Below are 25,055 nucleotides of genomic sequence, written 5' to 3' on the forward strand. Positions count from 1 at the left end.
TAATGCTGAAGCTGAAACTCCAATACTTTGACTGAAACTCCAATATTTTCCAATGAGTTTGGAAAATACCCTGATGCTGGGAAAGATTGAAGACAAAAGGAGAAGGGGGTGGCAGAGGATGAGATGGTTAGATAGCATCACTGACTTAATGGGCATGAATTTGAGCAAACTCCAGGAGATAGTAGAGGAAAGAACAGCCTGGTTTGCTTCAGTCCATGGGATTGCAAAGAGTTGGACATGACTTAACGACTGGACAACAAAAACATGTAGAAGCAGATAAAAAGAAAATACAGTGAGTTCTGATGTTAGTATCCAGGTCTTCTCCTAGAATCTGGTGACCAAGTGTGGTCACAGAGTAGCCTTCATGTTGGTCTAGCCTGGGTTGACGTCTGCGATCCTATTCTTGGCTCAAGCTGCCTGGCCAGCATTTGTGCTTCCAGCTTCATTGCCTGTTACTATTGCTGTTACACTGCTACTTTCTTTTCTGCTTTCTTTTTTCAAGCACTGTGCACTATTCCTGGGTTCTCTCTACTAGGGGTTAGTGTTCTGTGGTGCCAGTGGGCATGGCAAGGACATTTGGACCATCTCTTGATAGAAAGTAGGATCCCTCCCTCTTTGAGCACCATGAAGTGCCCATGAAATATAAACTAAACACTTTTCCCCAAAAGATTCAAATCTAAAAATTAGCTCATTAGTATATTTTTTTACATGTCTTATTGGAACTGGAATGTGATTAAATAAATGAGATTAAAAAATATGTAAAACTCTGACAGGTATGGAAGATGAAAGTCATTCCTTTGTTCTGATCCCATGCCCGAGACCCCTTTCTTCTATTATACTTCTCAGGAAATAAATAACTTTTTAGATGCTCAAAGGGATCTACAGAAATTGCTAACATCACTATAGACAGAGCTGAAGTGAGCAGTAAGGGATTGCTGCTTTTACTTGGTGGGTATCCTTTCCTACTCTGCTTTGTGTTTGAAGCTAGAGATAAGGGATCTAGGGAAAAGGATTGAGAAAAACAAATCACTTAGACATAGAGTCTTCCCTCAAGGTTATACAGTATGAAAGATCATGAGTATTAGTGGAAGATATTGAGATTAATGGAAGATTAATAGGAATGAGAATATTATAGAAAGCAGACCTATCTTACAAAAAGGAAAAGATTAATCTTCCATATGTTATGCACGCTGTTACAATAACCCCAATTGTTTTTCATTTGACTTCTCTTTTTCTTCTGTAATGTCCTAGATGGAAAGAGGAATGAGTTATCTGACAAATTTAGATTCTGCAAACTTGTGCACTGAGAAGAGTACTATTGAAATACGCTGTTAAGAAAGATTTTCAACATACAAATGTGTCATTTCCTTTCTTCGTGTGCTGTGCTGAAATATTATGTGATAAAGGTTTTAGGTTTCAATTGTTACAAGAGGGAAGTAGATAAATCGGTGCTGCCGTCTTTAGGACATATGGTAAAAGTTTTACTTATGTTTTCTCCCAAATTGCTTCTGTTGAATATATGGGTCTACTCTGTATTTTTGTGTGTCTACATGTGTGTGTGTGTGTGATATGAGAGAGCTGTTCACATATGTGATCAGTAATTTTTGGTACAGTTTTTTATCCTATCACTAATAACTTGTTTTGATTGTTTCAATGATAAATAGAGATTTCTGCTAGGTTTTCTGTGGGTGAAAAAATGTATATATGTGCACAAGTATATATGAAATATATATATATATATATATATAATATATATTTTGTAAGTTGAACTAGCAAGAAATTTTGGGCATATAAATGTGCATGTTTTGTTGCAAATTATTGGCTTTACTCAGTGTGATTAAATATATTTTAGTCTAATCTTAGTTTTTACATAATACTTTTGACTTCAATCTAATACTTTTATTACCTCTGTTGCTCATATAACAAATATTGGTTGGGCATCTACTGTGTGAACTTTCTAGATGTAAGGAAGGGATATAAAAAATAAAAGTCTCTGTCTTCAGGAAAATCAAGATCTAAGGCAAATTGGCATAATATAATTTGAGCACCATAAAAGTGGTGTGCAAGTGCTATATGTAACTACTATGAGAATACAGGAGAGGCCTCTTCAAGAGGAGAAAGAAGAATCTTCGTGGAGCTGTTAGAATTTACATTCATCTCGAAGAATGGTTAAGAGTTACACAGCATAAAATGCAATTAGCATTCTCATTAGCCATGTGAAAATAGTGATAGAAAAGTCATAAAACTGAGATTATAAATGTTTTATACGGGAATTAGGAGCTGTTTTTCTGGTCGTACACTGCCTACCTTCAGGTCCCAACTTCCCCGTTCACTAGTTGTCTAACATTAACTGGATACTTAAATGTTTTAGGCCTTGGTTTCCCAGCTTGTAAAATTGAGAACATACCTCATGGTGCTGTTGTGAGGATGAAATAAGAAAACTTCATATTAAAAAAAAAAAAAGATGGTTTAAAATAATGGTGATTCATTTATCTGTGGTTGTCTATGTAGCAGACAATTTATAAAAATTATTTTTAATCCTCATAATAATTTTTAAATTCTTATTATAACCATATATGTCTGTGTGTATATAGATATATATCTGAAATATCATTTAGCTCTCACTAAAATCTAAGTGATTCTAAAATAAACATTGTTACTGAACAGTGGTGAATTTGGTTTAAAACATAAGTGACTCTCTGTAAATGTGTAAATCTTTTTAAAGAGAAGTCAGACAGTGGATACTAAGAAGTTTGAGATAGTATTCCTGTTATCTGATAGTTCATCATATAATGAATTAGCCTAAAGAAACATTTAGGCTAAAAAGAAGAAACCTAAGTTATGCAAATATTTCCAGCAGCAGCATCTGTATCAGTAAAACATTGCCCTTCAAAGAACAGGGAACATATCTTATTTTGAAGAATTATAAGAAAATGGCTGCATAAATAAGGTACATATAGTCAATGAATTATTATGTGGCCCATCATTTTAAACTTGAAAAAATAGTTTCAAGTATAGAGATACTGATATGAATTTAAGGGAAATACATAAAACCAGATGATAATGTACATTATAGTATCAATTTGTAATGTGGATACACTCAATTTTTTTCTTTATTGGGGTGATGAAATGATAGAAATTTTGTCCCAACTTGTCTTCAATAGTGTTACATTTTTATAATAAAAACAGGAATAAAGAAAAGTATGTTTCCAAACAGAATAATACTGAATTTCTTTCATTAAGGTTTTCCTGTTGTAGCTTCTATAAACTTTTCACCCTCTTCATGAAGAGCTGATACTGCAGAGAGCCGTTTCACTTCTCATGAGAACGTGATTTTAATAGATTACATACACTCAGAAGATTTCGCAGTTTTTTGTCAGTGCATTGACATTTGATAGGAAGCTGTAACATTATGTGAGGTTACTTTTTCTTTTAACTTTGGAAAAAGCAGTTTAAGGCTCATTTGTGTGAATTGTCCGCTGGCTTCTAACAAAGCCTCAGTGTATGTTTTCCAACATTCCTAAACAAACAGCACTGATAGAGTAAGGAACTGAAGGAAACCAGTAAGTCTAACAAATCCCTCGGAGGCAAAAGTGGGAACCTCGGGGGTGAGATTTTTTGTTTCAGTTTCCTGTTGACACAGGATTCAAAGAAAAACCTTTCATTTTCCAATAGATAGCAGTACAGGTTTTTACATTTCTGCATTTCACTAATGCAAACTTTCCTTGAAGCATTACTCCAGGTATAAAATCCAGTCATCTTGCAAACTATTTTGTCTTTCATTTATTTGTGGAATTTCTCCTAATGTTCTTATGTACATGATGAACACCTACTAAGTGACAGGAACTCTATTCATTGAACCAAAGAGATAAAAAACCCTGAATCACGACTCTAACTTGTGTAAGAAGAGACAAATAATAGACAAGATAAATAAGGGAAATGCATTTCATGTTGGATGGTGATAAGTTGGGGCTGGGGGGCAGATCAAGGCAAGAAGGAGAAGAGGAAGTGAAAGAGGTAGGTTGCCATTTCAGATCTGATGCTGGAGAAAAGTCTGTCTGAGTGAGTGAGATGGGAAGGTATTTATAGTATTTGAGCAGAGTGATACAGCCTGACTTACTTAAAAAAATTATTTATTTTAATTAGAGGTTAAATACTTTACAATATTGTAGTGGTTTTTGCCATACATTCATATGAATCAGGCATGGGTGTACATGTGTTCCCCATCCTGAACTCCCCTCCCACCTCCCTCCCCATCCCATCCCCCAGGGTCACCCCAGTGCACCAGCTCTAAGCGCCCTGCCTCATGCATTGAACCTGGACTGTCGATCTATTTCACATATGGTAATATACATGTTTCAATGCTATTCTCTCAAATCATCCCACCCTCACCTTCTACCACAGAGTCTGAAAGTCTATTCTTTACATCTGGTTCTCTTTTGCTATCTTGTATATAGGGTCATGATTACCATCTTTCTAAATTCCATATATATGCATTAATATACTGTATTGGTGTTTTTCTTTCTGACTTACTTCACTCTGTATAATAGGCTCCAGTTTCATCCACTTCATTAGAACTGATTCAAATGCATTCTTTTTAATGGCTGAGTAATATTCCATTGTGTATATGTACCACAGCTTTCTTATCCATTCGTCTGCCAATGGACATCTAGGTTGCTTCCATGTCCTAGTTATTGTAAACAGTGCTGGAATGAACATTGGGGTACACATGTCTCTTTAAATTCTGGTATCCTCAGTGTGTATGCCCAGCAGTGGGATTGCTGGGTCATATGGCAGTTCTATTTCCAGTTTTTTAAGGAATCTCCACACTGTTCTCCATAGTGGCTGAACTAGTTTCCATTCCCACCAACAGTGTAAGAGGGTTCCCTTTTCTCTATACCCTCTCCAGCATTTATTGTTTGTAGACTGTTTGATAGCAGCCATTCTGACTGGCATGAGATGATACCTCATTGTGGTTTTCATGTGCATTTTTCTGATAATGAGAGATGTTGAGTGTCTTTTCATGTGTTTGTTAGCATCTGTATGTCTTCTTTGGAGAAATGTCTGTTTAGTTCTTTGGCCCATTTTTTGATTAGTTTGTTTATTTTTCTGGAATTGAGCTGCATGAGCTGCTTGTATATTTTTGAGATTAATTCTTTGTCAGTTGCTTTGTTTGCTATTATTTTCTCCCATGCTGAAGGCTGTATTTTCACTTTGCTTGTAGTTTCCTTCACTGTGCAAAAACTTTTAAGTTTAATTAGGTCCCATTTGTTTATTTTTGCTTTTATTTCCATTACTCTGGGAGGTGGGTCATAGAGGATCCTGCTGTGATTTATGTCAGAGAGTGTTTTACTTATGTTTTCCCCTAGGAGTTTTATAGTTTCTGGTCTTACGTTTAGATCTTTAATCCATTTTGAGTTTATTTTTGTGTATGGTGTTAGAAAGTGTTCTAGTTTCATTCTTTTACAAGTGGTTGACCAGTTTTCCCAGTACCACTTGTTAAAGAGATTGTCTTTTCTCCATTGTATATTCTTGCCTCCTTTATCAGAGATAAGGTGTCCATGGGTGCATGGATTTATCTCTGGGCTTTCTATTTTGTTCCATTGATCTATATTTCTGTCTTTGTGCCAGGACCATACTGTCTTGATGACTGTACCTTTGTAGTATAGTCTGAAGTCAGGTTGATTCCTCCAGTTCCATTCTTCATTCTCAAGATTACTTTGGCTATTTGAGGTTTTTTTTTTTTTTATTGTATTTCTGTACAAATTGTAAAATTATTTGTTCTAGTTCTCTGAAAAATACTGTTGGTAGCTTGATAGGGATTGCATTGAATCTATAGATTGCTTTGGGTAGTATACTCATTTTCACTATATTGATTCTTCTGATCCATGAACATGGTATATTTCTCCATCTATATTTGTGTCATCTTTGATTTCTTTCATCAGTGTTTTATAGTTTTCTATAGTTTTCTTTTGTTTCTTTAGGTAGATTTATTCCTAAGTATTTTATTCTTTTCATTGCAATGGTGGATGGAATCATTTCCTTAATTTATCTTTCTGTTTTCTCATTGTTAGTGTATAGGATTGCAAGGGATTTCTGTGTGTTAATTTTATATCCTGCAACTTTACTATATTCATTGATTAGCTCTAGTAATTTTCTGGTGGAGTCTTTAGGGTTTTCTATGTAGAGGATCATGTCATCTGCAGACAATGAGAGTTTTACTTCTTCTTTTACAATCTGGATTCCTTTTATTTATTTTTCTCCTCCAAAACTATGTTGAATAGTAATGGTAAGAGTGGGCACCCTTGTCTTTTTCCTGACTTTAGGGGGAATGCTTTCAATTTTCCACCATTAAGGATGTTTGCTGTGAGTTTATCATATATGGCTTTTATTATGTTGAGGTATGTTCCTTCCATGCCTGCTTTCTGGAGGGTTTTTTTTTTTTTATCATAAATGGATGTTGAATTTTGTCAAAGGCTTTCTCTGCCTCTATTGAGATAATCATATGGTTTTTATTTTTCAATTTGTTAATGTGGTGTATCACATTGATTGATTTGCAAATATTGAAGAGTCCTTGCATCCCTGGGATAAAAGCCACTTGGTCATGATGTCAATCTGACTTACTTTTGAAGAGGACCATTCTAGAAGCTGTGTGGAAAGTAGAATGGAAAGATTAACATGAAGCTGAGAGACCTATGAAAAAGTGAAAGTGAAAGTCACTCAGTCGTGTCTGACTCTTTGCGACCCCATGGACTATACAGTCCATGGAATTCTCCAAGCCAGGATACTGGAATGGGTAGCCTTTCCCTTCTCCAGGGAATCTTCCCACCCAGGCATCAAACCCAGGTTTCCCACATTATAGGCAGATTCTTTACCAGTTGAGCCACCAGGGAAGCCCAAGAATACTGGATCTTCCCAACCTAGGAATTGAACTAGAGTCTCCTGTATTGCAGGTAGGATTCTTTACCAACTGAGCTATCAGGGAAGCCGGAGAGACCTATTGGGAGCTATTAAGGTAGCCCAGGATTGTAATAACAAACAGATGATATAAATGAGTGGCATGCCAACATCAGAAACCCTGGAAGAAGAAAAGTGCCATATTCTCCACTCAACAGACTTTAGTGTTCATCTCACTTTCAGCTCTCTGTACCTCTGTTGTCCCCATGTGGTCATTCAGTCTAACCCACTTGTAGGCATTTATTGGAGGCTTTTCTTTTTCAAAGATTTAAAATCTACCCAAAGAAACCATAGTTTGAAATCCAGTAATCTAAAAGATGTATATTATCATCTAAAGCCCATAAAAGATAGATCGAAGTGTAAAGGCCTAAAGAAAAACAAAACTGAACTTAGTCTCTGTAGTAGTGCCCAAATATTCAACAAGTATATATCAAGCATAGTCTATACTCCAGATTGCTTGAAGCTCTGGCAATGTAATATTGAACAAAACTAGACATGGTCCCACCTCTTCTGTAGCTCACAGTCTAGTGAGATTTATCAGATTTAAAATTTTCAAAATTTTGCAAAAATATTTTTTACAAAGAAATTCCCATCTAGAAGACTGAGTAATATAAGGATGTTTCCTTTGTATGTAAGTGAAAATGGAGTCATAATATCTCAGCTATTGGGACCAGAACCAGAGTCAAACACATTGAGAAGGGACCTGTGAGCAGACTGACAGGAATATATTTCTAGGTGCATAGCAGGGGTACCTAAAGGTATACTTGGCTGTCGAGTTGTTAAGACTCTGGGCTTCCAATGCAGGGAATGTAGGTTTGTTCCCTAGTCAGAGAGCTGAGATCCTGCATGCCATGGGATACAGCAAAAAAAAAAAAAAAAAGTAGACTTTGTGAGCCCATCCTTTATAAACTGAGTTCAAATGTTAAAAGCTTTGCCAGAGTCCCAATGCTTTGAACTGTAGTTTGTGTTTTTTTTTTAATTTGAAGATATTTTATTACACTCAAAGGTTTTCCATTCCTTTTATTTATAAACTCTTACTAGTCAAAAAGAAAATAAATAATAAAAATCTGTCTCTTCAGGAAACTTTTAACAACATAGTTTTGCTTTATATGCTTGTCAATTTTAAATTATTACAATTTAGATACATTCAGTCATTACATGATACCATGATACCAGGAAGGTCAGCCTTAAAGATATCAATAATGTCTATACTGGTAAGTAAAATAATGGTAAAAAATGGTATTTCAATTTCACCTAAAAAAAAAACCAAACAGATTCCAGTTTGTTATTGATGGGAATACAGACTTATCTTCTTAATCTTGGATATTAAATATTTGGACTTAAAAAAATAAATATTCCTGTTCTCTCAAATAGTGGCTGACATTGTCTTGGGAGCAGGCTGCAGTTTTAAAAAGAATTTAGCTGTTTCATTGTCATCTCATTTTTGAAAGTCATGTTTTTGATTTGTTTCCCATGGCAAGTAAAAAACTGTCATCCAAATCAAATAATAGAGTGAATTAAAATGGGGGGAAATGGCAGGAGAGTCTGGGTCTGAATTAATCAGTTTGGTTTCCTATAATAGTGTTCCCCGATAATTGTTTATTTAGTTTCACCTCTGCCTAAGAAAAGGGGATGTCGTTCTAACTTCCCCCTCTGCCAGCTTCCTCCACAGTGACTGAAGCATTTAAAGAATACACTCCTTGGTTAGATCGACTGGACTTATAAAAAACTAAAACCGATTTACAGAATGATGTATGTACAAACTACAAAATAAAATAACTCCTTGGAGATACATATTTTTTAATATATTGACAGGAGTTGCCACATCCTTATTTTCAGTACCTCTTCCCAAAGCAGGATGAACATTTGCATATGAATGATTGCCCATTTTCTGGAGGAGATAAGAGTTCAGTGTCCTGAAGTTGCCAGGGTACACAGTTGCAACTTCAGCTGTGTTAAATCCATAACTCAGCATTAGAGAAAATAAACAATGATCAGAAGATGTTGGCTTTATGCTAAACTTATCAATCAAATGAACTGAACTGTTTCCAAGAAAAAGTTATACAGCTTCTTTTGACAAATGTTCTTAAAGTTGTGGTCCTCAGACTGGCAGCAGCAGCATGACTAGAAAACTTGTCTGAATTGCAGATTGTGGTTGTTATTTAGTCTCTAAGTCATGTCCAACTCTTCTGCGACCCCATGGACTGTAACCTGCCAGGCTCCTCTTTCCATGGGATTTCCCAAGCAGTAATACTAGAGTGGGTTGCCATTTCCTTCTCCAGGGGACCTTCCCTGATTGGGGATTGAACCCCACGTCTCTTGCCTTGGCGGGCAGATTTTTACCGCTGAGCCACCAGTGAAGCCTGCAAGTTGTTAATCCCTACCCTAAATATCAGAAATTTTGCAGGTAGGGACCATCAATCTGTTTTAAAGTAAGCCTTTTAAATGATTCTGTGATGCCTCTTAAAGAGACATAGATATAAATTGGGTCATAAAATATGTGTGTGTATGCTCAGTCGTGACCAGCTCTTTGCAAATGTGTTTTAAAAGGCACAAGCACATATTTGAGGTGCTGGCAATGTATACAGTGAGGGAAGCCTTGATAGGAAAATATATAATAACTTTTTTTTTAAAAAAAGGGAAAGAAGGGAAAGGAAAGGAAAATAAAAACTAAGTTTGTCCTGTGGCTCCTTATCTTGTGCCCGGATTTTGTTTTCTGTTTCTAAAGGGATAAACAGATGCCTTGGCAGAAGAAAATTTGGCTGATAAAGCTCTGATAAAAGATCACGGGAAATATTTGTTTCAAATTTTCAGCTACTACTTGTTCTAAGGGAAATTCTTTTTAACTTTTTAGGTAAACAGTTGTTTTCTGCCAGTTGGGAATTTTTCCTTTTTTAGCTAAAGAGAGCAAAGTTACCTCTCACTCTAAAAAAAACCCACATACTTCAGACACAAGTGTACATTTGTACATGGAAAAACTTGTGAGTGGGTTGCATGTAAGTCTGTCTTTTAATGTTGAAATGAAATTAATGGGTAGTTATAATATGTTGGCATATATATGACAGAGATGTATGTAAATTTAATTAATTATACTTGTTCCCTGGCTAAAATTGGACTTTAACTGTAAATTTCAATGTGAAACATGATGCCAAAGGGCCCTAGCAATTCTGTGTGTAATTAACAGGTTTTTCCATGTGTTTGATAGAAGTATGGCACAGTGGGATGACTTTCCTGATCAGCAAGAGGACACTGACAGCTGTACAGAGTCTGTGAAGTTCGATGCTCGCTCAGTGACAGCTTTGCTTCCTCCCCGTAAGTAGAATAAGGGAGGGTGCTCATGGACATTGTCCTTGGAGTTAGTGAGATTGTGTAAAATTATGGTCATGAGACTTACTCTATCTTCCTGGTTGGATCCAATCTTAGTCACCTGACAGATGGAATATCCCATCTTGTTTGTATTGTGGTTGCTCCTTCTCTTTTTTCCTTCATTTTCCCCCTTTTCCTTATTTTTTTAATTTTCTTTACTTAATTTTTTCCTCCTTTTTCTGTTCAATTCCTCATAGAAGATTATTGAACAATACCTAAAATTTCATTTTAATTTGCAACCTGAAAACAAAGTTTCCTTCTTTTTTGCTAAACAACAAAAGCGATGGCCATAGGAAAGAATGTTTTAATAGATGTTTTATTCACTTAACCAGAGAAACATCTTCTTCTACTAGTAAGATCCCCTCTATATTGAGTTAACTTTTCTACAATTAGCATCTCAACATATGAATTGCTGGTTCATATAAAGAAATAATACTGAAATATTAGTATATTCTGAAATATCCGGAGGATGGGCTTTACTGATCCACTCCAACGTTTAATCAAAGTGTGAATTTTGTTATTTCTTTTTTTTCAACTTGTATTCAAATCACAAGAGGCATCCAAATACAAAACTATTGAGGTAGAATGAGAAAAGGAAATTTGCATAATTACCATCAAAAGTAATGTTTTTCTTATTCCACTTAAAATCTGAAAATATATATATAATTATTAATATATGGTTGCTTGAGGAGCTTTATTTTCATCCAGAATGTTCACATTCCCATGTGAAACAGAAGAATAAAATTTATGTTTGCGTGTGTGTTGGTATGGTATCAGTATTAAAATTTATCAATGAATGTATCCAATGAGACAAGTATGGCTTGGAGAAGATAGTAACTTTGTCCTGGATGTTTAGTTAGTGGATAGATCAAATGTCCACAGCAATTTCTGTATTGACTTCTCCTTTTGACTGTCCCTTTTACTTCCTGCTGAATAAATGAGAACCTATTTCTTGGTTCATTTTTTATTCCAGTAGGTTTGATACTAACCATATAATTGGAGATTTTAAAAAGTTTTAATTAAGTAAGATGAATAAGTTCTCTAACAGGAGATTGGACTTTTGTTTTTTAGATCCTAAAAATGGCCCAACTCTTCAAGAGAGGATGAAGTCTTATAAAACTGCACTGATCACCCTTTATCTCATTGTGTTTGTAGTTCTCGTGCCCATCATTGGCATAGTGGCAGGTACAGTACTCTAGTTCTGAAACTCATCTGGTAAATTATTTACTGCAGAAGCAGAAAGAAGCATTCAGTCTTTGGTATATGGCAAATTCGTAAGAATTTGAACTTCAGATCAAAAAATGTTCCTCAAATTTATTTCATTAAAAAAACAGATTCTGCAAAGTTATTGCATAAGAAACTTTAAATAAATAGCCTAGACAATGGAACTTTAAGATAAAAATATGACTATGTAAAGGTAAGATGGAAAGAATTGATCGTTTCAGCAATGTTATCATCTGAAGTCCTATGAAGTTTTGATGATGCATCATAAATTTCATGGTAAGCATTCTAGTTGCAAATGTGAAGATATAAACATGATTGTTTATATTAGCAATGCCTAAAATATAAAAACAAGACAGTTGTTCTGGAAAAATACTTTTATTCCTAGTATTGAGAGCAGAAAGAAATATCCCTACAAGTCTTCAGAGGGAATCTCAGAAACTAATGACCTATCCCTCAGCAGTATTTGTCCTTTATATGGTCACATATTTCATGAGGGTTTTATTTAAAACCTTTCTAAAAATGAACTGATAGCATTCTTTCAAACAAACAAACAACAACAAAAATAGAACACTTTGGTTGGGTCCTACATGATGTTTTTCAGGTGTATATTTGTTTTGAAGAGTTTGGCTTGAGTTGGGGATACATTTAAAGAGTTTATACAGGGATGGAAAGCTTGCATGTAACTTAAGCAAATTTATAAACATTATTTCCCTCAGGACCATTTTTGAGGGATTTGATTGACATTTGAATTTATTTGCCTTGTAGCTCCCTTTTTCTCTGAGAGTGACAAAATGTCTAGACACATGCTTGAACAAGAGATAGGCTGGGAGGAAGATGTGTTTTCATGCGCATGCTAATCAGCTTAACAAGGAAATGCTCCTGATATAAGGCCATACCTCCTCTGTCAAAAGGATATTCCAAGACAGAACCAAAATTTTACTAAGGAAGAAATGATAATGAAAGCAACAATGACTGTAATATCTTTGTAACATTTTTGAGCATTTACTATGTTCAGGCCCTGGGCTATACATTTTCCACAGATTATCTTAAGACACCTCACAGTTACCCTTGGAACAGACATATGCTTACCCTCATCATCCACAAAAGGAAACTGTTCAGTGATGGAATTGAAGTTCCTGCCATGACCCCTGACTCCTATCCTCTGTGGTCTACTATCTCCCAGTACAATCAGGTGTTTAGAACAAACTATGATTGGCCACTAAAAAATTAACTTGTTGTAACATCAGCCAGGAAAATATTTTCCGTATGTAAAAGCCAAATACCTTTTTGGATGTCAAAAACAAAAGCCAACCACAACCAATCAACCAATCAAACCAACCAGAGCCATTTAAATAAAAGAACCTGATGTGTCTGTCATTAAACAACAACTTCCTGATAACCGGGTTATCTATGTGTTGTTTATGTTTATGCTTATCAGTTTGAAGTGCTTAACTGAAAGATACATCATTGTCTGGGATCATTAGCTATCAGCCAGTTAGAATTTGCGTAATTTCATCACTTTTATGGGGCTTCCTTGGTGGTTCAGCTGGTAAAGTATCCGCCTGCAACAAAAGAAACCCTGGTTTGATTGCTGGGTTGGGAAGATCCATTGGAGAAGGAATAGGCTACCCACTCCAGTATTCTTGGGCTTCCCTGGTGGCTCAGCAGGTAAAGAATCTGCCTGCAGTGTGGAAGGCCTAGGTTCGATCCTGGGGTTGGGAAGATCCTCTGGAGAAGGGAATGACTACCCACTCCAGTATTCTGGCCTGGAGAATTCCATGGATTGTATCTAGTGCATGGGGTTGCAAAGAGTTGGGCACGACTGAGTGACTCACTTTCATTGCTTTTATGTAAACCGTGGCCTGCAGAACCAACCTCAGTGAATGCAACTTCTTTATACTTGGCCTATGCACAATGTGAACTGAAGTTTGAAAATATCAGGGTTCTAATCAGGTTCAAAATCTCCGGGCTGTTACCAAATGCTACCAAGTCAACACAGTTGTTCTAGGGTTGACAATGATTGACTTAAAGTAGTTTTGTTTCCTTAAACTGTAGCATGTACTATTAAGACTGACAAAAAGCTAAAAGTATTCAAATCTTGCAAGTTCACATGAGCACCCCAATTCACCAGAATTTAGATCTCCTGTGTTTATCATACTTGAATAATAAACAATTGATTATCCATTTACAGCTGTAAGTTTTAGAATTTTTCCAAAAGAAAGCTAAAATGCAATAAATTAACTCTACATAATAAAAAAATTAAAATGTAGATAAAATATATTCCTGTAATGATAGAAATTATTCTGTTTTGGCAAATATAAATCAGTAGATGAAATAAAATGTTGTGCATGAAAACTAAAGTGTCTTATGTACTGACAAATGTTTCTTAATTATAATCTTCTCCACAAGCTACCTTTTTTCCAAGAAGCTACTACATTTCTATTACAGTATAACAACATATAATAATGTCTCTGAGGAATAAGATAAGGTTAAGCCTAAGGTTAATATATATAAATTGCTGACAAACTGAAGATCCTTGAGCTCAAAATAATACAAATTTTTGGTAGAAGAAGGTATTGCCAACATGGAGGAGCATATGTGATCTGTAAGGTCAAATATAACCTTCTCCCTATTGTACAGGTCATAAAATTTGTCTCCTTTCAAATGTAAGATAGAAAAGTCACAAAATGCCATCTCTCTGATGATAATGAAAGAAATGAACATTTGAAAATATGAACTCTAGCATTCCATACCTAGATTTGCAGTACATGTATCTATATCATCTGTATTGCAATTAAATGTTTTTAAAGAAAGTAAGGATTAAATTAGGTTTCATTCAAGATTTAGGAAAACAAGCAATATTGCATTTTTAAATCTGTAAGCAAAATATAGCCTTTATTATCAGTTCATGTTGAACTTGATATTGAATAAAAATCTTTGGTCACATGACATTTTATCAAATCAAATCTTCCCTTTCTACACTGTGAAGAGGTTTTGCTTTATCCCTATGAAATAAAAAGCATTTCTAGTGAAAATAAGTATTATATGGTTGAATAATTAAATCAGTATGCCTATTAAAATAAAGTACAGATACTATCTTTCTCATGGAGCACCCAACTTCCTCCCAATTTTTTATATTACATAATATTAATTCCTGCTTGTATCAGTATTGGGCATGCAGATAATGAATCCAAAATATTAATAATAATTAAAAAAGGAAAAGTATCAAATGTATATTATGTGCCAGGGAAAGATCTGAGCACTTTACATATATCAGTTCATTTAATTATTTAAACACTGACTAGTAGTATCCCATTTATAAGGTAGTGAAATGATAGCCTGATTAATTTGCTCAAGGGCACAGTTTATGAAGGAAAGAGCCAGAATGGCTAATCCAGACAGTTCCCATCTAGAGCCTGTATTATTAACTGCTACCTGAAAAAGCAGTAATCATCATAAAATAAAAATTTTAAGGGCTAACTTAGAGATAATTTTTCAAATATTGTTAGTTAGGATTTCTGATTGTTAAAGTCAAATTCCATTCCCAGTCAGTTTTCTATTCCCAGAGTTGCTCGAGCAGTGCTTTATATACAGTAGGTACTCAATAAATAAATCATGGAACTGGCAAATGCGTAAATGAAGCTGTCAATCCAAAACTTGTTCTCTACACTTAATTTAATAAATGTTACAAGATCCAACTAAGAAATATACTATTTTGTCCAAAGTATTTATAAAATAATGTATACTCAATATGGCCTCTGTTGTGTATTGTATCAAAATATAGCCACATATTTTATTAAATCAAATAAGCTAATTTTGAAGAGAATATAACTAGGAACAAATAATATATATTTTTAAAAATTGTGATTTAATTGAATATGTAGTTTAATGCTTAATAAGAGCTACAATGACAGCCATCATCAAACACCTTCTTTAAGTGATAGTGGCGAAGACTCTGTAACTAAGATAATAACTTTCAAAGATAAGGCAGTTTAATTTGAGTAGTTTTCATATGTGCCATCTGTGTGCTATGGGATTTACATGCTTTATCTCATTCATTCTCAGCACCACTGTAAGACGGTTATTACTTTTAGGTCTTTGGGGAAGCCTAATTAAGAAGAAATATAACTTGCTCAGAGTAACCTAGTTAGTAACTAAGGAGTGGGACTAGATTCCAGAATTGGGCAGCTTGTTCCTATGTAAACACCAAGCTCTCATTTGTATAACAGGTACCCTGAGCTCAGGGTGGAATTCAGGGCTTTTCATGTGTTACTTCAGTTAAGTCTCAAAACCTGTAAAGCTAATAACTATTGTCATATCACTTTAAAGAAAATTGACAGGTCAGTTATTGCTGTTTATATAGATATACTTTTAAACCATATGAAGTTACTCTTTACTGCTCAATAATGGTCAAATATGTAAAGTCTTATATATTCAAATTAATATAGATAAGAGACTGATATATATGTAGATAAAAGGTATAAATCATATCGATATATATAGAGAGAGATGAAACAATAAAATCTTAACCATCATTAACTAGAAATAAAATGGTGCTTAACATTTTCTTCATGGTGTTTCAATTAATGTATTATTTTATCTGCAAAAGTAATATTTATACTTTTCATTTTTGAAACCATAAACATACTTCTCTAAATCCTTTCAGAAGGATAATTAGCTTGTTTAGAGAACATATGCCCATTTGGGAATATATATTAGCAGCTCTCTATGCCCCAAACACCATTTAATAGAATGTTTATATTCAGGAAATAATTGCTCATAAGATGGTTCCTCAAAGGGTTAAATATATTAGTAGAAATAGAAGCAAACTGAATATAGGGGTTTTGTTAAATCTGGCAGAACCACACATAGAATAATAATGTAGTTATTCAAATTACTTTTGTAAAACAATATTAAGTAATATGCAAGGGTCTTTATGATAGATGCAAATTGAAAGCTAGTTTCCAAATTATATATAAGCTCTTGATTGTATAATAATAATATGATAGTGGAATCAGAAATCTGATATGCATATACTAAAATGTTAGCACTTAATTCTGCACCATGAGATTAATGGTAAATTATTTTCATTACTCATATTTTCTAAATTTTCCTCTACAAGTATATATTTTATAATAAGTAAAGAGGAGTCTTGAAAGAACAGTATTTTTTAAAGTTAAAAAACTTTTTTATCCAATTTCCTTCTCTACCAACAATAAATTAGATCTGCAGAAACTGAAAGTGATAACTCTCTGGTAGCTTAGTGATAGCATAAGGAAGATGAGCCAACAATTTACTCATACAATGGATAACACTAATATTTCTACTTTTACTACATATTGTTTTTGTCACATCATCATTAATCTTCATAATAGCTAACATATTCAACATGTTTACTTCAGACGCTGTGTTAAGCATTATCTCATCTTATCCTAACAGCACACCTGAGGACAAGGATACAGTGTACTTCATAATGTGTAGCATTTACTCTTGCTCTCATAGCTAAATGCAGTGACCTAGAAGATTGATCTAAGCAGCAAGTCAGAAAGAATGACTTAACTGTGGAATAAATTTAATATAAAATGGGAAAAGGAGACTGTTTCCCTCTCAGCACTCTGCCTACCTTGGTTCATACTTGTATGTTTAAAATAAACACCTGATTTAGGATAGCATTCAGAATGCTAGAATGGGATGAAGTGATGTGGAATGGAACGGTGGGTGCATTTAAGGATACAGGGCATGACTCTGTTTATTTTTACTTAAATATGCAGCTCAGCTCCTGAAATGGGAAACGAAGAATTGCACGGTTGGCTCAGTTAATGCAGATATATCTCCAAGTCCGGAAGGCAAAGGAAATGGCAGTGAAGATGAAATGAGATTTCGAGAAGCTGTGATGGAACGCATGAGCAACATGGAAAGCAGAATCCAGTATCTTTCAGATAATGAAGCCAATCTCCTAGATGCTAAGAATTTCCAAAATTTCAGCATAACAACTGATCAAAGATTTAATGATGTTCTTTTCCAGCTAAATTCCTTACTTTCCTCCATCCAGGAACATGAGAATATCATAGGGGATATCTCCAAGTCATTAGTAGGTCTGAACACCACAGTACTTGATTTGCAGTTCAGTATTGAAACACTGAATGGCAGAGTCCAAGAGAATGCATTTAAACAACAAGAGGTAAGAGTTTTTGTACTGGAAAGTCGTATGCTGGGAGTGAATCCATCTGTAACCTTTCTCCTCAGATAGTCCAGGGCAGAGAAAAAGTTGCAAAACATGTTTGTTTGTTTTAACTTTACAATATTGTATTGGTTTTGCTATGGCAAAACCTGTTTTAACGTCATTCTACTTACCTGATTTCTCTTGCAGTCTCACCAGAAAGTTCCAAATGGATTTACCTACTGCCTCTTCCAAATTCCCAGCCGAAGGCGGAGTTTGTTTGTTTTTCATCAAATATAGACTCTCTTAGCATGTTTTAATTTTATAAATACTTTCAGAATGCCTCTTGAGATTCTCTAAACCAATTACAGTTGATAGATTATCTTAGCATATTTGGACAGATAGACACAGTTTTTGCAAATTTTAAAAGAAACCCAGAATATCATGAAAAGAATGAAAACCTTATTTACATGGGTAAATTATAAAATCTAAATTTTAAAATAGTTTGTCACTCACAAGAAGAATTGCTAAATTTTTATGTGTAGAGATAACTCTAAGTAAAGAATTAGAGTTTGAATAATGCATCAACATCTTTTTACCATCACACGATCAACACAAGAGAGCAAGACATCTTCTAGACCACTTGCCAGCCAAAGTTTTTTTGCAAAGGCCCAGATGTAACTCTTAGGAAATGTGATCCAATAAGTCTTTCTTTACAAAAATAGACTTGACCCATGGGTCATAATTTTTCTTAACTTTGCTCTAAACTACTCTGTGGACAACCCTCTGAGTTACTTTGTATTGAAGAGAAGGAAATTAAGAAGCAAGTTGTTTAGTTCAGAATTGGATTATTTTTTGTTGTTAGGTAGTTATAATTGTTCCATTTGTGAAAAAAACAAGCTCATGGATAAAGCTTTATTACTTGTGTGAAAAAAATTAATCTTCATATTACATGGTATCTAAGCCCTAAGATCATAATGTGAAATGTGTAAACTTTCCACCATTAGCTCAGTAAGGCTGCCATCTTCGTAGTATATTTTACTTGAATAGACCATGTCTTAATTAATGAGGTTGTTTTCTATATAGATACAGTGTTATGCAGTGGTGATTTTTGTAAGTAGATGTCCCTTATAGAGAGCAAAGAGAAGCCTCTAAAGTTTTAACATCACGTGAAAACCAATTAAATTATTGACTAGAGAATAGACTAAACAGGTTAAGAAAGCACATTTTAATATTTATTTATTGTAATATGCAATCACTGAGAAGACAATGACATTGCTGTTTAAATATAGAAACCATTGGTGAACCTCATCCCAATGTCAGCCTTGATAGTCAGTGTTGTATCCTTGTCACATCTTCCAAATACTGACTGTTACTCTGTCCCCCATGGTTAATAAGTATCTAAACATATACAAATGTTATTGGAATATCAATGACTCAGGCTATGGAGGGCTTAGAAAGAGTGCACAAAGAAGAAACTGTCCACAGGGCTGAGAACCTTGAGACAGAGGAAAATAAAATATCAGCTGTGGGAATAGAAACTGATTAAATATGAGGGAAAGAGGATAGGAGAAGAAATATTACTTTGTGTGAAAACAAGATTCACTACTCTAAAATCTGACTGTGTGGATCACAACAAACTGTGGAAAATTCTTAAAGAGATGGGAACACCAGACCACCTTACCTGCCTCCTGAGAAATCTGTATGCAGGTCAAGAAGCAACAGTTAGAATTGGACATGGAACAACAGACTGGTTCCAAATAGGGAAAGGAGTACGTCAAGGCTGTATATTGTCACCCTGCTTATTTAACTTATATGCAGAGTACATCATGAGACATGCTGGGCTGGATGAAGCACAAGCTGGAATTAAGATTGCTGGGAGAAATACCAATAACCACAAAATATGCAGATTACACCAGCCTTATGGCAGAAAGCTAAGAGGAACTAAAGAGCCTCTTGATGAAAGTGAAAGAGGAGAGTGAAAAAGTTGGCTTAAAACTCAACATTCAGAAAAGTAACATCATGGCATGTGGTCCCATCACTTCATGGCAAATAGATGGGTAAACAATGGAAACAGTGACAGACTTTATTTTCTTGGGTTCCAAAACCACTGTAGGTGGTGACTTCAGCCATGAAATTAAAAGACACTTGCTCCTTGGAAGAAAAGCTATGGCCAACCTAGAAAGCATATTAAAAAGCAGAGATATTACTTTGCCAACAAGGGTCCATCTAGTCAAAGCTATGATTTTTCCAGTAATCATATATGGATGTGAGAGTTGAACCATAAGGAAAGCTGAGAACTGAATAATTGTTGCTTTTGAACTGGTGGTGTTGGAGAAGACTCTTGAGAGTTCCTTGGACTGCAAGGAGATCCAACCAGTCCATTCTAAAGGAAATCAGTCCTGAATATTCATTGGAAGGACTGATGCTGAAACTGAAGCTCCAATACTTTGGCCACCTGATGTGAAGAGCCGACTCATTGGAAAAGACCCTGATGCTGGGAAAGATTGAAGGCAGGAGAAGGGGACAACAGTGGATGAGATGGTTGGATGGCGTTACTGACTCAGGAGTTGGTGATAGACAGGGAAGCCTGGCATGCTGCAGTTCATTGGGTCACAAGTAGTTGGATATGACTGAGCAACTGAACTAAACTGAAGATCAGAGGGGCAGTGAGACAGGGTGAGAAGAAAATGAAGACAGACACAATGAAAGAATAAGAATTTACTTGATATTGGTAATGTCCCCAAGTCCTCAGAGATTATAGATTATCTATGAACTGGCTCAACTGGTAAAGAATCCACCTGCAAAGTGGGAGACCTAGGTTTGATCCCTGGGTTGGGAATATCCCCTGGAGAAGGGAACGATTACCCACTCCAGTATTCTGGTCTGGAGAATTCAGTTCATGGGATCACAAAGAGTCGGACATGACTGAGCGACTTCCATTTTCATCACTTTCATGAACCCACATAAATGAAGAGTTAAAACCAAATTGGAAACCATTTGGAAGATAGTAGAAGTGCTGAACATGTTTGAAGTGATACCCGTGTGTGCATTTAGTTGCTCAGTCGTATCTGGCTCTTTGTGACCCCATGGACTGTAGCCCTCCAGGCTCCTCTCTCCATGGGGATTCTCCAGGCAAGAATACTGGAGTAGGTCACCATGCCCTTCTCCAGGGGATCTTCCCAACCCAGGGACTGAACCGAGGCCTCCCACATTGCAGGCAGATTCTTTACCCTCTGAGCCACCAGGGAGCCTGGAAATGATATATAATAGAAACATCTGGAATCTGGTAATAATCGACCATTGAGTTGGAATAGATTGCACTTTCGTTTTGGAAGCGGTCCCAGCATTAGAGATGGAGGTACAAGGGAAAGGAGGAACTTGCAAGGTTAATTTTTTTAAAGCTCTTTTTTTGTAAGACAGTAGTCATTTGTAGAGATTTGAAATCTAGGTAAGTGCTAGCGTGTATGTGTGTATGCATGTATGCTTGCTCACTGAAAATAGTATTTACAGTCTTGTTCCCATTGCTTAAAACAATTGGATTCATCTTTGAATCTTTAGCCCAATGCAGGAATAAGTAAATTAAATAAATGCCTCAATCAGTAATTGTTTGAATAAAAGGCTTATAAGTAATACCAGCATATGTTTACCAAGGACAGACAGGCATTAATTTAAAAGAAAGAAGAATACTGACTAAATAAAAGAGAGAGGTGGGATTTATCATCTCTGTTTTACATAGAAAGGACTGTAAGAATGCAAAATTAAATGCTTGTTTCTAGCAGAGCCGCTGGTGGTAGATGGGCAGTGTGTGCAGTTACTGTAGAGCAGCAATCCCCAGCCTTTTTGGCTCCAGGGACGGTTTCATGGAAAAACGATTTTCCCTCAGATGGGGGGTGGTGGGATTTGGTTTCAGGATGATTCTTTTATTGTGCACTTTACTTTTACTTTTATTGTGTACTTTATTTCTATTATTATTGCATCAGTTCCACCTCAGATCATCAGGCATTAGATCCTGTTAGCTGGAGAGCCTTGCTATACAGGACTTTTAAAGATATATCAAATGAACTTTCTCTCCTCCCAATAAAACCTGTTTTAAGTAAAGTGTGGTTAATATGAGCGCTATATAGAGTTTTCAAAGAAGGGGGGAAAAGGCAGCCTCAGCTTTAGGTATGAAAAACATGGGTGACTTCTAAGGTTTAGGGAGCAAAAATCACCAACTAGTCCCTTGACCTTTTCTCTGTGGATATCAGGAGCTGATAACAGGATATCAGGATATCACAGGATATCTGTGGATATCCTGACAGCTGGGGCAATCTGCAGCCACATCAATGATGTCAAGCATATTTATCATGTTCTTATGCTCTATAAAACATCCATGTTCATTATTTCGTGTATATATATATATACCATATTGTACAGAAAAGACTAAATGGGGAGGGAGGCAGCAGAGGGTAGAGACATCCTAATCTAAAACAAGGTTTTGGATGGGGGAAGGCACAGTCAGAGTGGTAAAAATTGACGTATCTCTATTTGAGTGCCGTGCTCTTGTACAGGCAAATCTGGGTACACTTGCATTTCTTTCCGAAGGTTTTAGTTGACACTTTGGACCCTCTCACTTCAACTTGTCCAGTCCAGTCAAGTGAGGTGAAATTTTCTTTTCATACCTGGATTAAGGAACAGTACACCACTGATTTATTTCTTTGTGCAATTGGGAAATGAGAATTTATCAGCAATTAAACATAGAAGTAATTAGAAAAGTATAAATCATACCAGGAACACAGAGGACACAAGGTAAGTAGAACAGAGAAATAGAAAATGTTACCAAGATAGATGACAAGGTTAGGTACCCTGGAAAGAGAAAGCCCAGCTCCCAAAGGAAAACCCAGGAAATGACTTGAAAGGAAAAGTAATAAAAAAATATATATATTGTCAAAAACTTTACAACTGGATACTTAACTTCATCACAATTTGAAAAGCAAATTGAACAAGATTTTATTATGTCTACTCTTACTCTGAAAAATTAAATGCATTGATGATACCCAGGGTTTGAGTGCAAAATGGCACCCCACTCCAGTACTCTTGCCTGGAAAATCCCATGGACAGAGGAGCCTGGTAGGCTACAGACCATGGGGTCGTGAAGAGTTGGACACGACTGAGCGACTTCACTTTCACTTTTCACTTTCATGCATTGGAGAAGGAAATGGCAACCCACTCCAGTGTTCTTCCCTGGAGAATCCCAGAGATGGGGGAGCCTGGTGCGCCGCCGTCTATGGGGTCGCACAGAGTCGGACACAACTGAAGCGACTTAGCAGCAGCAGCAGCAGATACATTAAGTAAGATTTTTTTTTAAATGGTCCTGTGTATTTATAAGGTGGTAGGGCAGTGAAGAACAAAAATATTTATATTTAGTGCCTTTGATCACGTCCACTTCCAGGAAACTGTCCTATAAAAGTGCTTGTATAAATATGCAGATACATATAAAATTGTGTTCATTGTAGCATTATTTATGTGCAGCTCAAAACTCTTTATCAATAGGAATCAAATTATGAAACATACAATATAATTCTACTAAATTATAGAAAATAAAGCAGTTTCTAAATATTTTAATAGGTAAATATTCTTAATATATTATTGAGTGAAAAATAAAGTCATAATCCAGAACATGATGCCATCCCTCTTGTTGGTAGTTTTCAGTTATGCGTGCATGTATATAAATGCCCACAATCTATATGTGCATTTGAAAACATAAAATAATGAAATCTCAAATACAGAGGCAAAAAACCTGAACATAAGATATTGTTAATATGCTAGTTGAGATTTTATCGAATCTGAAAAGCTATCCTTAATGGTCATTACCACTGAGAGTTGTGACATTAAGCTTTGCTATTGTACTAAAACAATTTAATATACAAATCTATTGAGTTGATAGAATTGGAATTACTCAAGTACAGTATAAAGAGCTTAACTTTAGATGAATTTAAAACCATATGCCAAGTTTCAAATTTGATTTTAGTTTTAGCATTTTGACATGTAGATATTTAGGAATAGAACCATGTCTAAGATATATATATATATATATATATTTAACCTTTTTTTTTTTTTCTGGCAGAGTGTAGAAATAAGCCATTCAGTTAAAAGAGGAAATGCTTCAAAACCAAAGAATTACTGTTTTAAAGTTATTCTCTAATTTCCATATTCTTATTCCATAATATTATTGTAATATTATCCATTTTTAAAAAATCTGACTCGTAGGGCTTCTTAAACTTATATATTTGATAATTGTGTATGTAACAGAAATTGCGGATGTTGGCTTGTGTTTCACAGGAGATGCGTAAATTAGAGGAGCGTATATACAATGCATCAGCAGAAATTAAGTCTCTAGATGAAAAACAAGTATATTTGGAACAGGAAATAAAAGGGGAAATGAAACTGTTGAATAATATCACTAATGATCTGAGGCTGAAGGATTGGGAACATTCTCAGACATTGAAAAATATCACTTTACTCCAAGGTAATGTATCTTCTCATTCCTCCAGAAAATGATATACTAAGATGTACTGATACATGTAGAAATTTGGTATTGGAAATTATATAGTTTTCAAACAGTTTTGGAGCATATATTTATTACAAATATCCAGAGGAAGGAGTCTTGAGATCTTTTCAAGATGTGTTAAGATAACTGTCCTCTGCTATATTTAAAATTGATAACCAATAGGGACCTACTTTATAGCACAGGGAACTCTGCTTAGTGTTATGTGGCAGCTTGGATGGAGGGGAGTTTGGGAGAGAATGTATACATGTATATGTGTGGCTGAGTACCCTCACTGAATCTATCACAACATTGTTAATCGGCTATCAGTTCAGTTCAGTTCAGTCTCTCAGTTGTGTCTGACTCTTTGCCACCCCATGGACTGCAGCACGCCAGGCTTCCCTGTCTATCACCAACTCCCTGAGCTTACTCAAACTCATGTCCATCAAGTCGGTGATGTCATCCAATCATCTCATCCTCTGTCATCCCCTTCTCCTTCCTTCAATCTTCCCCAGCATCAGGGTTTTTTCCAATGAGTGAGTTCTTCTCATCAGGTGGCCAAAGTGTTGGGAGTTTCAGCTTCAGCCTCAGTCCTTCCAAGGAATATTCAGGACTGATTTCCTTTAGGAGGGATTGGTTGGATCTCCTTGCAGTCCAAGAGCCCCTAAAGAGTCTTCTCCAACACCACAGTTCAAAAGCATCAATTCTTTGGTTCTCAGCCTTCTTTATAGTCCAACTCTCACATCCATACATGACTATTGGAAAAACCATAGCTTTGACTAGATGGGCCTTTGTTGGCATACTAATGTCTCTGCTTTT

At 35.5% G+C, this 25,055-nt stretch overlaps 1 protein-coding gene across 2 annotated transcripts in view; it reads left to right on the top strand.

Annotated features, from left to right (window-relative positions):
* The first annotated feature begins 1,360 nt into the window (after positions 1-1,360).
* Positions 1,361-25,055, top strand: part of MSR1 (macrophage scavenger receptor 1) — a 78,874-nt gene continuing 55,179 nt past the window's right edge. For both annotated transcript variants that reach the window (XM_061404335.1, XM_061404336.1), the window contains exons 1-5: positions 1,361-1,472; positions 10,163-10,269; positions 11,395-11,508; positions 17,319-17,728; positions 24,032-24,218. In XM_061404335.1, coding sequence (XP_061260319.1) covers positions 10,167-10,269; positions 11,395-11,508; positions 17,319-17,728; positions 24,032-24,218 — 814 coding nt within the window. In that variant the 5' untranslated portion in view covers positions 1,361-1,472; positions 10,163-10,166. The remainder of the gene's footprint in view (positions 1,473-10,162; positions 10,270-11,394; positions 11,509-17,318; positions 17,729-24,031; positions 24,219-25,055) is intronic.

This window comes from Bos javanicus, chromosome 27 (assembly GCF_032452875.1).
Source record: "Bos javanicus breed banteng chromosome 27, ARS-OSU_banteng_1.0, whole genome shotgun sequence".
In the NCBI taxonomy this organism is placed as follows: Eukaryota; Metazoa; Chordata; class Mammalia; order Artiodactyla; family Bovidae; genus Bos; species Bos javanicus.